Source organism: Gymnoscopelus braueri (genome assembly GCF_963280865.1).
Source record: "Gymnoscopelus braueri genome assembly, chromosome: 21".
Classification (NCBI taxonomy): domain Eukaryota; kingdom Metazoa; phylum Chordata; class Actinopteri; order Myctophiformes; family Myctophidae; genus Gymnoscopelus; species Gymnoscopelus braueri.
The window spans coordinates 959,143-973,166 of record NC_137623.1 but is presented as its reverse complement, the minus strand read 5'-3'; the positions used below and the strand labels follow the sequence as shown (position 1 = coordinate 973,166).

The 14,024-nt window shown below is 41.9% G+C and overlaps 1 protein-coding gene across 1 annotated transcript in view; it reads right to left on the bottom strand.

Moving 5' to 3' along the window:
* LOC308077556 (NLR family CARD domain-containing protein 3-like) overlaps positions 1 to 14,024 on the bottom strand; it is a gene marked incomplete at its 3' end in the record, with an annotated part of 32,760 nt that overhangs the window by 4,283 nt on the left and 14,453 nt on the right. Inside the window, exons 4-7 of the mRNA XM_080418304.1 lie at positions 13,467 to 13,746; positions 13,017 to 13,097; positions 10,150 to 10,236; positions 370 to 610 (exon numbers count right to left, since the gene is read on the bottom strand). Coding sequence (XP_080274430.1) covers positions 370 to 610; positions 10,150 to 10,236; positions 13,017 to 13,097; positions 13,467 to 13,746 — 689 coding nt within the window. The remainder of the gene's footprint in view (positions 1 to 369; positions 611 to 10,149; positions 10,237 to 13,016; positions 13,098 to 13,466; positions 13,747 to 14,024) is intronic.

The following is a 14,024-nucleotide window of genomic DNA, read 5'->3' as shown; positions in this document are numbered from 1 at the left end:
CAACCGTCCGGGCCATATTAAAGCATTTTGAAGTGGAAATATAAATGGAAATATATTAGAGAAGACAACATCTCCAGAAGACATTTTTGTCACTTGAACCTCACATCATAATAGAAAACATAGAAAACTGCAACCCTTACTGGGTTATGTAATGAAACTGATAATGTAATGAAATATAAAAATAACAACTTTGTATGTGTAAGAATTAGGAATACATTGGAAATAAATTCTGATACATCATGGCCTGAAAAGGTAAATTTTCTTGTACTAAATCAAGTAATAAAAACATCGCTTAAATGAGAATTGCTTTGGAATGGATTTGCTAATTTTTTTCAAGACCTTTACAGAACATTAATTCAAATGACTTACAGATTATCTAGAAGAAGCTTCTCGTGTTTCTCAAGGCCTTTGTAGAAAACGACTTTGGCTTCTTGTGCATTGAGGAGTTTATAGAGTTTCCTCATCTTCTCCATAGTGGTGCGTTCAGACCTCACATCATCATAACCCTCTTGGGTGATGACCTTCTCTTGAAGGAGCAGATCCAGGATGGGGTCGACCATGTTCACTCTCTGTATCAGGTCAGAACGGTGTTGGTCGACAAAGTGACTCCCTGAAGATAAGTTGAAGGAAAATGTAGTTGTTGGTGAAACTTCAACTCTGTGGGTGAGACTTGTTTAACCCTCTAAGACCCAGTGATCCCTTTTGGAAACAATTATATTTTATAAAGAAAGATGTTTAAATCTTTTTTTTTTCTGTTATTTTTTCACCTCTAAATGCTCATTGGGTCCTATTGTTTAGTCTTACAATGCCATTGGCCAGGATATTTGCATATAAATACCCCCCACAGAGCCAGGAATCATCACAACTTGAAAAATCTCTGTTGGAACAGATCTCTTTTTTCTCTGGAAGATATTCCTCACAAAAACGTAAGTAATATGCCTGTAATATTTTTTTTGTTGAACATTACAATGTCTAGAACATGTACATATGTTATTATTGTGAAATATATGTCCCAAATTAGAAATTAAAGCATGATTCATACTTGTGTCTTTTTGGAATCGTTGGGCCCTCTTGGTTGCAAAAAATACAAGGGCAGGCCTAATGTTCACCTGCTACTGTTCAGCCTTATATATAGTTTTCACAATAGATTTAAACAGTTATATGTGTATTTCCCCCACTTTGCATTACTATATATATATATATATATATATATATATATATATATATATATGAGAGAGAGAAACAGTGAGAGAGAGTAGGCTATATGTGCATTTTTACTTTAATTTCTAATTTCCAATGATATTTGTAACCATTGTTTTAACAGTCAGAACCATACAAGCTGGTTCCTTTGTTCACAAAAACTGAATTGTTTGCTTTGAGCAGTAAGCCTCAGAAAATGTCCACCCAAACTTTCTCTCTCCCCCTAAACAATACATATTCAACCATAGTTTAACCAATATATTCCCTTGTTATTTCTCAGTATGTTTAATTTGCTTTCGATACTACAAGGACAGTGGGACCACTTTGGTACTTGTTGGGGGTTGTGGGGGTTGTTCATTATTCATTCAAGGTGTGGTGGGTACTTAGGGGCAATGGAATGATGCCCACTTAGCGGCAATCATCATCACACAATAGGTTTGCCAGACAGTATTGTATGACTTGTGAAATGTTGTTTGTAAGCACTACTAAATGTACTAATGGTCTTTATTTCATTTCAGAATGCCACAACAACAGAAAGGGCCTCGCTTCTCAGCAAGGGATGTTCTGGATATCGTGATGAACGGAGAGAGTGATGTTGACATAGACATCAATGAGACTGATGAAGAGTCAGATGAAGAGGACTGTGGCATGGGGTCCAAAGAAAACCAACCACCCAGTGAACCACCCAGTGAACCCACTGACCGCCCAGCAGACATTCAGCCGCCCCAACTGACCAAACCCGCTCAGCGCCGTGATTCAAGATATCAGTGGCTGAAAAAGGACTTCATCAGCCCTAATACAGACTTTTCTGGCCCACCTCTGACCTCTGAAGATATGAGTTCTCTCCAAACACCACTGCAGTACTTCCGCCAGTTTGTGTCCAAAGACATGATTGACTCTCTCACAACGAACACAAACATTTACAGCCTTCAAACAAAAGGAACATCAGTCAACACAAGTCCAAAAGAAATTGAGCAAATGTTGGGGATGTATCTGAGAATGGGCCTTTCTCCAATGAATGGATGCCGGATGTACTGGGAAGCAGACACACGAAACACGGCTGTAGCTGATGTGATGCCACGCAACCGATTTCAGTCTTTGTTGACCTCGCTACATCTGGTTGACAACTTGACCGTGCCAGAGAAGGACAAGAAGGACAAACTCTGGAAACTCCGACCATGGCTGGATGTGTTCAGAGAGAAGTGCCTACAGGTGGTTCCAGAAGAGCACAACTCTGTGGATGAGATGATGATTCCATTCAAGGGAAGATTCAGTTCCATCAAGCAGTACATGAGAGGCAAGCCACACCCCTGGGGCTTCAAAGTGTGGGTCAGAACAGGGATCAGTGGCGTCATCTGTGACTTTGACGTTTACCAAGGGAGCATCGATGGCGTACGAGCCAAATCTGAACTTGGCTTGTCGGGGGATCAGTTTGCATCCTTTTATCAATGCAAATCAGTGAGTTGGCCAGACAGTATTGTGTGATCACTGACAATGGTTTAGGTTATTAGGTTTCTTTACTATATTGTACAGATTTTTATTTTGTTGTTCTTTTAATAAAATTGATTTAAAAATATGGCTTATTGGTGTTATTATTCATAATGTATACTGTTCTGAGGCCAAATATTATTAATAATTGATCTGAGGCCAAATAATAAACCATATAAATGAATCCTTAAGTTGTTTTAGTGAAGTAATTACACATTTGCCATGTTATCCTTAAAAATGGCCTATAGGAAATTTTGCTACCTGATGGACCCAACGTTTCCATATGGAAACATTTGCATAAAAACTTACCAAAACATACAAAATAAAAAAACATTATATTTTCCTCTCCTAAGTACTCCTACAAGACCATCTGAAAGGTTTTTTTTTTTTTTTTGCAAGTAGAAATATATCCGGGTCTTACAGGGTTAAACATGCTTCTGAACACTATGTTTTAACCACTTAAACCCTTTATACTTAGTTGTCCGGGTTAACAGACAAAAATATACACCGGTCAAACTATACCCAGGGTTAAAGTGGACTAGCCTGTTTTATACCCTGGGGTATAAACTGGACAAACCTATAAACTGGACTAGCCTAAGATGTACAATACTCCAGGGTATAAAACAAGCCCGCTTTATAGTTATGGAGTTATGGCTGTTTAATGGCCAACCAATAGTAACACAGAGGGGGAGGGGCTTAAGCAATTACAGCCTGTCCCTATTGGTCATCTAAGTGGACGTCTAAGGGGAAGTGGCTCAGGGGTAGAGTCGTCGGCAGAGCGGCCGGATGGGAACCGCAAGGTTTTAGTGTGGAAGTGTCCTTGAGCAAGAGACTGAACGCCTAATTGCTCCCGATGAGCAGGTTGTTGCCTTGCATGGTTTCCTCCGCCATCGGTGTATGAATGTGTGTGGGAATGGGTGAATGCAATGGACTATCTATGTAAAGCGCTTTGGATAAAAGCGCTATATACATGCACCATTTACCAATTTAAGTGCACCTAGTAAGTTTCGGAAATTTACCATGCTGGGAAACAAACTATAATATCTTTTGGATGCTCAGGGCTTCATTTGTGCTGGAGCTCGACTCCAGAACCTGCCTGCTGCACTCTGGGAAATCTAAAGGTGTTCTCTCACCTCACGTATATTGACCTGAACTCTAGATTGGAGGGTCACGTAGTGACCTGAACTCTAGATGTGAGGGCCACGTATTGACCTGAACACTAGATGTGAGGGCCACTTAGTGAACTGAACTTTAGATGTGAGGGCCACGTATTGAACTGAACTCTAGATGTGTGAGGGCCACGTATTGAACTGAACTCTAGATGTGAGGGCCACGTATTGAACTGAACTCTAGATGTGCGGGCCACGTATTGACCTGAACACTAGATGTGAGGGCCACGTAGTGAACTGAACTATAGATGTGAGGGCCACGTAGTGACCTGAACTCTAGATGTGAGGGCCACATATTGACCTGAACACTAGATGTGAGGGCCACGTAGTGAACTGAACTATAGATGTGAGGGCCACGTAGTGACCTGAAGTCTAGATGTGAGGGCCACGTAGAGACCTGAACTCTAGATGTGAGGGCCACGTATTGACCTGAACACTAGATGTGAGGGCCACGTAGTGAACTGAACTATAGATGTGAGGGCCACGTAGTGACCTGAAGTCTAGATGTGAGGGCCACGTAGTGACCTGAACTCTAGATATGAGGGCCACGTAGTGACCTGAACTCTAGATATGAGGGCCACGTAGATATGAGGGCCACGTAGAGACCTGAACTCTAGATGTGAGGGCCACGTAGTGACCTGAACTCTAGATGTGAGGGCCACGTAGTGAACTGAACTCTAGATGTGAGGGCCACGTAGTGACCTGAACTCTAGATGTGAGGGCCACGTAGTGACCTGAACTCTAGATGTGAGGGCCACGTAGTGAACTGAACTCTAGATGTGAGGGCCACGTAGCGGCCTGAAGTCTAGATGTGAGGGCCACGTAGAGACCTGAACTCTAGATGTGAGGGCCACGTAGTGACCTGAACTCTAGATGTGAGGGCCACATATTGACCTGAACACTAGATGTGAGGGCCACGTAGTGAACTGAACTATAGATGTGAGGGCCACGTAGTGACCTGAAGTCTAGATGTGAGGGCCACGTAGAGACCTGAACTCTAGATGTGAGGGCCACGTATTGACCTGAACACTAGATGTGAGGGCCACGTAGTGAACTGAACTATAGATGTGAGGGCCACGTAGTGACCTGAAGTCTAGATGTGAGGGCCACGTAGTGACCTGAACTCTAGATATGAGGGCCACGTAGTGACCTGAACTCTAGATATGAGGGCCACGTAGATATGAGGGCCACGTAGAGACCTGAACTCTAGATGTGAGGGCCACGTAGTGACCTGAACTCTAGATGTGAGGGCCACGTAGTGAACTGAACTCTAGATGTGAGGGCCACGTAGTGACCTGAACTCTAGATGTGAGGGCCACGTAGTGACCTGAACTCTAGATGTGAGGGCCACGTAGATATGAGGGCCACGTAGAGACCTGAACTCTAGATGTGAGGGCCACGTAGTGACCTGAACTCTAGATGTGAGGGCCACGTAGTGAACTGAACTCTAGATGTGAGGGCCACGTAGCGGCCTGAAGTCTAGATGTGAGGGCCACGTAGAGACCTGAACTCTAGATGTGAGGGCCACGTAGTGACCTGAACTCTAGATGTGAGGGCCACGTAGTGACCTGAACTCTAGATGTGAGGGCCACGTAGTGACCTGAAGTCTAGATATGAGGGCCACGTAGTGACCTGAAGTCTAGATGTGAGGGTCACGTAGCGGCTCGAACCTCTAGTCATTTTAATTGAATTAATCTGAGAGCTTCCTGAGCAAAGATAATTGACTTAAAAATCTCAAAATGGGCCGGGTTGACCGCTCTGACGCGCATGTGTTAAACCTTCTATTCTTATTAAACTGGACCTCAGTTCGTTTATTTGGACAGATTTTTTTGTGTACACCAAATCTCTCTGTCAAAAATAGCCGATATACAAGCTCACAATGCAACATGTTGCAACACGTTGTGAGCTTCTAGATCTGCTATTTTTGGCTAATGTTCCCCCCAGAATATGGATGCTGGGGTTAAAGAGCAATGAAAGAGCTGCAAAGTCTTCCATCACAACTCACACAGGCAACAAGTAAATCTGATTTTAAAAATAATTAAAGAAATATCTTATGGAATCTGCTTTTGGATAACGGCTAACAACAACACTGTTTTTACAAAGTGTAACTGTATTTGTAACCTGAATGTGTTTGAATTTGGTTTTTGAGGTATCATTAAGATGTTACATTTATAATTAAGGCTACGACACCATATAATTAAGCAATATTACACGAGAGGGTGTGCTTTACCGTCATTATTGGCTCGCCAGTGATGCGGTCAGGAACGAGGCGAAGAGTTCCGCGAGCATCACAGAAGTGCCAATAATGTAAGGTAAAGCACACCCTCGAGTGTAATATTGCGATTATACAACAGTTACCAACAAAACACATCCAAATGTATTCATATTGTGGGGAAATTAATAATAAAAATGTTTCGCTATTATCCGTTTCCCTGTAAAGAGAAGAGTTTTTCACTGAGACATTAAATAGTCCCTGTAGCAGCGCTTTGAGTTTGAGGCACCGTCTCATCAACACAGCTGCTATCAAAGAGATGGGCAGTATTTGAAATACATGTATTTGAAATACGTATTTGAAATACTTTTTTGTATTTTGTAATTTGTATTTGGCTGGGATGGAAAAAATGAAATGTAATTTGTATCAAAATACTTTCAAATACTTTTCAAATAGTATTTTCTGTATTTGAAATACATAAAATACTTTTTTTATTTTATGGGCAGTATTTGAAATACATGTATTTGAAATACGTATTTGAAATACTTTTTTGTATTTTGTAATTTGTATTTGGCTGGGATGGAAAAAATGAAATACTTTCAAATGTAGTATTTTCTGTATTTGAAATACATAAAATACTTTTCTTTCCCACAAATTGACACGTTTTAAACATTTACACAGGTTTAAACTGTAGGAGAAAAACAAGCAACACACACACACACACACACACACACACACACACACACACACACACACACACACACACACACACACACACACACACACACACACACACACACACACACACACACACACACACACACACACACACACCTTACCTTTCAGTTTGGAGGCTTTGTCTCGTCTTGCCTCGTCTTCTCCTGTCAAAGCTGAGATGTGAGACAGTGATTGGTCAGAGTTGAGCGTGTGGCTCATAAACGCACATAAAAGGCAACAACTTCCATCCTGAAAGCCCCCCCCCCCATACCCACCCGTGTTTTTTCATGTTTGGAGTCTGGTATTCCACCATCTTTATACAGTTTAGGCATTCTTGACTTCATTCTCTCAACTTTATTTCTGTGTGTGATTTCCTGTGATTTCTGTGTACAGAAATCAGACACAGGTGTGACTGCAGACAGGGCCATGCAGTCATGCCCTTATATGGGGATGGGTGGGGCGGCTCCCTATGGTAAGTAGGATGCTAACTAAAAAATCACACCCAGTGTGAAATGAGCGGTGCTATTTATGAGCGAAGTTTTTTTTTCTTTTTGAAGTGAGTGGTGCTATTTATGAGTTATTAATTTCATCATGCGTCTCGCTAGCCAATCACAGTACGTCACAGCCAATCAGCCAATCACAGTACAGCGAAAGACACATTTTCGCAACGGAGAGAAAAACTTTCGCCACGGATAGGTCCCAAACCCACTTATAGGAGCGGCTACACCGCTCAAAAACGAAATAAGTATGTGCGACCTTGTGTTCGGGAGGTAGGGTCAAATAAATGATTATAGTGGGGGCAAAATTGGAATTTGACCCACTTCCGGTGGTGGGATTGAGTTCCAATCTATACCGTTGGATTCCTCGTTATTATTATTATTATTATTATTACCCTTATTATTATTATTATTATTATTATTATTATTATTATTATTAAGTCCACAAACCAAGTTTGGAAACGGTAGCATGCTGCAAACTGGAGTTATGGCTGTGACAGAGGGGGCGGGGCTTAATCAATTGAGGCCGGCCCTTATTGGTGGTCTATGTCCACAAACCAAGTTTGGAGACGATATATTTTGCCAGTAGAACTGAAACATCAGCCTGGTAAACAATACAGTAGTGTATACATTGTGTACCTTGGTGTGTAGTGGTGACAGTGATTTTTGTTACAATGTGTACCTTGGTGTGTAGTGGTGACAGTGATTTTTGTTACAATGTGTACCTTGGTGTGTAGTGTTGACAGTGATGTTGACTGAACCACCGATGTTAGCTCCAGAGATGACAGGAGCCACCACTATGCCTCCATCATGTGCTTCATTAATGGCATGGACTGAACCACGGGGCTCTGAAGAATCTGCACAATAAAATCATCAGTTTAATAAGCTGAACTTATTAAATGTTACACAATCAGAGAGAGAGAGAGAGAGAGAGAGAGAGAGAGAGAGAGAGAGAGAGAGAGAGAGAGAGAGAGAAAGAACACCAATAAAGCACAACTTTGAACCTTGAACTGATGACATCAGCGATCTCCAAATATGGATATATCTGACTCATCATGACATGAGCATGAGCACACACACTACCAGTAATTGAAATTCCAGTGTCCAGGTTTTTTTTTTTTTTCAGAATAGGTAGGACACTGATTTAATGAGTACGGAAATACATATGTTTGTCCGCTAGTAGGGTACACATTTAGGGCTAGGCCCTATGTGTTTCTGGAATATATGTCCATGCCAATTTTGTATTTATTTTTGACAAACATGACCCCCACAAGGCACTGAAGCCAGCATAGTGGAGTCAGTTTCAGTTTTTTACTTGATGTGAATTGATTACTAAATAATCTACTAAATAAAGTTCAAGTTGTGGCATCTGTGCAGTGCAGCTTTGTTTATTCACCATGTCCATGGATATGACAAACACAGCCACAAGGTTTGGTTTCCTTATGCATTAAAGATAGTTTACTTTTGTAAATTACTGCATAACACATAAATGGTCAGACAAGCCTAATATTATGTGTGATGCTATGTATATACAGCATGCAGTTCAAAGATAATTGCCACTTTTTTCAATGTAATTTGGTGGTGGTGAATGTTTGATACAGTTATAGCACTTTGATTTGCTTAGAATTTCTCCTAATCATTATTATTATTATTAGGCTGGCAGAGCGGTTTTGCAGGCTTTGAAGTACAGATGTAGAGGCAGCTGTGCATTCAGTCTCATGCCATAGTTATTGTCTAGTTTTTGATGATAACGGTAACTCTGGCATGCGCTTTCACACACAGTGGTAAACATTTAGGCTGCATGCTCCAAAGCCAAACAACATCAAAAACACTCTGCTTGTATGGTCAATTTATTCTTAGAAATTCTGACAGGCAATTGATGTAATGTTTGGCAATCAATATATTAAATAACCATCATTTCATATTTTTTTATTAAATGTATTTTGTGTATTTTCAAAATACGTATTTTGTATTTTCAAAATACAAAGTATCTCAAATACATTTCTCTGACCTGTATTTATATTTTGTATTTTGATCAATTGTTTGACCCAGTATTTGTATTTTGTATCAAAATACTTTTCAATGTATTTTCGCCCATCTCTTGCGCAGTGGAATGAATTCCAGTAGGCTATATGCTCCGTCGTACGACCGTGTCACGTGGCCAAAATAACTGATCTACAAGCTGACAAAACTTGTAGATCGGCTATTTTCGCCGTGCAATACCTTTGTACGATAAATTATAACATACACTGGACTGTTAACGAAATGGGAGTAATTTTACTTTAACACAGGAGGATATTTATAACATTCTAACCATTGATCAACCGTAAGTCCACCAAATAAGTAAAAATTAACAACATAGTCCATTTTGCATAGCTGTTTGTTCTCCGGTGGCGGCGGTGGGTCAGGCTACTGTCTGTTTGTTTTCCTACCGTGGGACAGCGTGACGTCACAGCACAGCTGTGCCATATATGGTCTAATCAGGTGCGGACTGCAGTGCGGAGTGATTTATTAATGTGATTAGGCCCGTGCTATGATGCTGGTTTGAAGCACGGCTAGATAGCTATTTCAGCCAATCAGATTGCTTGGTCGGAACTACCTGTTGTATAATCAAGATTGATTCATATTTTCCATTTTGGTTGTATTTTAAGTGTACATTATTTTTTGATACTGTGATGTAAAATGTTTTCATGTAATGTAATGTAATGTAATGTAATGTAATGTAATGTAATGTAATGTAATGTAATTTATTTCTGTGTGGACCCCAGGAAGAATAGCTGCTGCTAAGGTAGTAGCTAATGGGGATCCAAATAAACAAACAAACAAAGTGGTTTATTGAATACATCTATTCATAGTGTCATCTCACCTTCAGCTGTAGAGACTTTTGTACTTGATGTTGAACTTGAACTTGGTGGGTCAGCGTCTGTAGCTTCATGCTGGTCTGATGTTACAACTTTTGTGTCAGAAAAGACAACAGACTTGTATAAGAAACCTGATATTACCTGGCAGTAATTATCCTGACGTTAGATTGATTTCATTTGAGTTTTAGCAATTTACAGTAGCAGGAAAGATAGCCAGGCACTCAAATGAGTAAAACGTCTGAGACAAACTACAATAACGTCTGGGTGCTCATTTGTGCCGGAGCTTGACTCCAGAACCTGCCTGCTGAGCTCCAGGAAATCTGGAAGGTGTTCCGTCACCTCAGATGCATGTACTACACATTTTTATTTAGCTTTCACATTTTGCCCTCAATGTCCCTTCCAGTGACTGAAAAGGACCATGAATGAAATGAAACTGACTTATGTTTGTAAATCGCCACAATAACCACTATTATTCACTGTTAGAAAAAATGGTTGCGTCTGTGAGCCAGAAGATCTGACTCCTAAGCTCACTACATTAGTTACAGAGGGCTCTGCAAATAATGCAAAGACCCCGCCTCCCCCTCATGTCAAAGCAAGACCCCGCCTCCCCCTCATGTCAAAGCAAGACCCCGCCTCCCCCTCATGTCAAAGCAAGGCCCCGCCTCCCCACCATGTCAAAGCAAGGCCCCGCCTCCCCCTCATGTCAAAGCAAGGCCCCGCCTCCCCCTCATGTCAAAGCAAGGCCCCGCCTCCCCCTCATGTCAAAGCAAGGCCCCGCCTCCCCACCATGTCAAAGCAAGGCCCCGCCTCCCCACCATGTCAAAGCAAGACCCCGCCTCCCCCTCATGTCTAAGCAAGGTCCCGCCTCCCCCTCATGTCAAAGCAAGGCCCCGCCTCCCCCTCATGTCAAAGCAAGGCCCCGCCTCCCCACCATGTCAAAGCAAGGCCCCGCCTCCCCACCATGTCAAAGCAAGACCCCGCCTCCCCCTCATGTCAAAGCAAGGCCCCGCCTCCCCCTCATGTCAAAGCAAGGCCCCGCCTCCCCCTCATGTCAAAGCAAGGCCCCGCCTCCCCCTCATGTCAAAGCAAGGCCCCGCCTCCCCCTCATGTCAAAGCAAGGCCCCGCCTCCCCCTCATGTCAAAGCAAGGCCCCGCCTCCCCACCATGTCAAAGCAAGACCCCGCCTCCCCCTCATGTCAAAGCAAGGCCCCGCCTCCCCCTCATGTCAAAGCAAGGCCCCTCCTCCCCCTCATGTCAAAGCAAGGCCCCGCTTCCCCCTCATGTCAAAGCAAGGCCCCGCCTCCCCCTCATGTCAAAGCAAGGCCGCGCCTCCCCCTCATGTCAAAGCAAGACCCACCTCCCCCTCATGTCAAAGCAAGGCCCCGCCTCCCCCTCATGTCAAAGCAAGGCCCCGCCTCCCCCTCATGTCAAAGCAAGGCCCCGCCTCCCCCTCATGTCAAAGCAAGGCCCCGCCTCCCCCTCATGTCAAAGCAAGGCCCCGCCTCCCCCTCATGTCAAAGCAAGTTCAAGAAGCCATAAGAGAAATATGAATGTATCACTTCTGTCTAATTAATTATCAAACTATGATAATAATGTTATACCCAACAAGGTACATCAAAATATTAGACGTTTCAGATTATAAAAAGCAGTTAACAGTCTTTCATTTCATTAACTCTCTCAGTGCCAATGAAATAAAAATATATGTTCGTACTGTGCCAGCAATTTTTTATAAAATTTTTTAAAGTAAAAAAAAGGTCTCAGAGCCGAGATATAGCCTTTTTCAGTAATAAGTTAAAGAAGAAGTGAATGGAGCGGCAAATCTTCGGATCACGATATCTTGGGTTCTGAACATTCTTTTCCAAAAAAAAACTTTTTAAACTCAGGATTTTTCGTTCTTGGCACTAAGGGCATTCAGAAAAAACTCGGGATAACTTGTTTTGTGGCACTGAGAGAGTTAAATGTGAGTGGAGGACCAACATCTCATGATATAAGGTGTATTGGCATTAAAGTAGTTCCATGTGTAGTGTTGGGCAATATTACTCTATTAGATAAGTAATATGTGACTTATTACTTATCAGTCCTTCTAAAAAAGCAATAATGATAAATGGACTGCATTTATGAAGTGCTTTTCTCCAAAGTGCTTTACATTACAATGTACTTCACATTCACTTATTCACACACACACACACACACACACACACACACACACACACACACACACACACACACACACACACACACACACACACACACACCAGGAGGAGCCAGGAATCGAACTGAAACCTTCAGATTCCAAGACTGCCTGCACATACTGTATGAATCATAACTTTGCGTGATGGTGCATGCTTAAAAAGAACAGATCTACAAGCTAATATCCTGTACCATCGCACAGTGTTGATAGCTTGAAAATCTGTTTCTTTCTATTTTTTTCTCTTTGTGACAACCTTCTACTCTGGTGTTTAAATGCTCTGCTCCACAGATCTGCAGCTGACTGCTGGACACAGACAGACACACCGCAGCACCGGCTCATAGACAATGATACAGAGAAGAGAGAACGCTTTTATCTCATAGACAATGATACAGAGAAGAGAGAACGCTTTTATCACGGTCAGAAACCAAAACAAATCACATTCATTTTAATGATTAATGCAGCGTTACTTGGATCAGTGATGTGTAATAATATTACTGTTTTGGCTGCTGTAATATGTTACACTACTTGTTACTGGGTAAAGTAATAATAGTAAATGGTAATATATTACTAAGTACTGTAATCTGTTATTGCCCAACACTGGCTGTGTGTGTCTACAGACTACAGGTAAATAGTGTAAACAGACCAGAGAGTTGAATCAGTTTATTGAACACATCTATTCACCTTCAGTTGTAGAGACTCCCCTCGGTGTAGAAGTTGTTGGTGGGTCAGCGTCTGTAGCTTCATGCTGGTCTGATGTTACAACTATTGTGTCAGAAAAGACAACAGACTTGTATAAGAAACCTGCTGTTACCTGGCAGTAATTACATTACATTGATTATGTTTGTGTTTTATAATGTAGTTGACTGTTGTCTACAGACAGTTAATTTGCAGCAGGAAAGACAACCAGGTGCTCAAATGAGTGTGTGTGTGTGTGTGTGTGTGTGTGTGTGTGTGTGTGTGTGTGTGTGTGTGTGTGTGTGTGTGTGTGTGTGTGTGTGTGTGTGTGTGTGTGTGTGTGTGTGTGTGTATGACATGTGTGTATGAATGGATTGCACCTGATTTTTGTATCCAATAGGAGTGTTTCATAGGTTTATCTTGTAAACCTACTGTATGCAGCCTCTCTTCACCTACCTTGGGATATGTCTGGAAACCTCTCCACTAGATCATTCCTGTGGATGTTCTTCAGAACATTCACCACGATCTTCTGAGCTGTGTTACTGGAGTAGCTCTGCACGATGAGATGAGCGGTGGTCCTCTTGCCCGCCTTCTTCAGGGGTCTCTTTTGGATTGGATCTTGGCCTTCAAGGACACCAGGGTGTCGCAAATGTAACTTAAACGTCTCGAACTCCAAGTCTTCCAGCTTATCCAGAGTTTTCAAGATGTGTTTCTCAAGTGGCTCAATGGTTGAGTCCTGGTACAAACAGAGGATGATAACATCTCAGCTTCATTCTCTTCATGTGTTGGTTATGAAGAGACTGACACAAGCCTAACCATACTTTATATACATTAGTGAATACACATTAATGTACAATGATACATGCAATGTTTCTAAAACATAATAGGATTTATTACATGTATTTACATATAGGCACATGTAGGTCAGTGAAAGCTGTCTTAGGGGCCTTGTCCACAGAGAATGAAGAAAGTCCATGTTTACATTGTTTCAGTGAAGCTATTTGTGTTGACCTG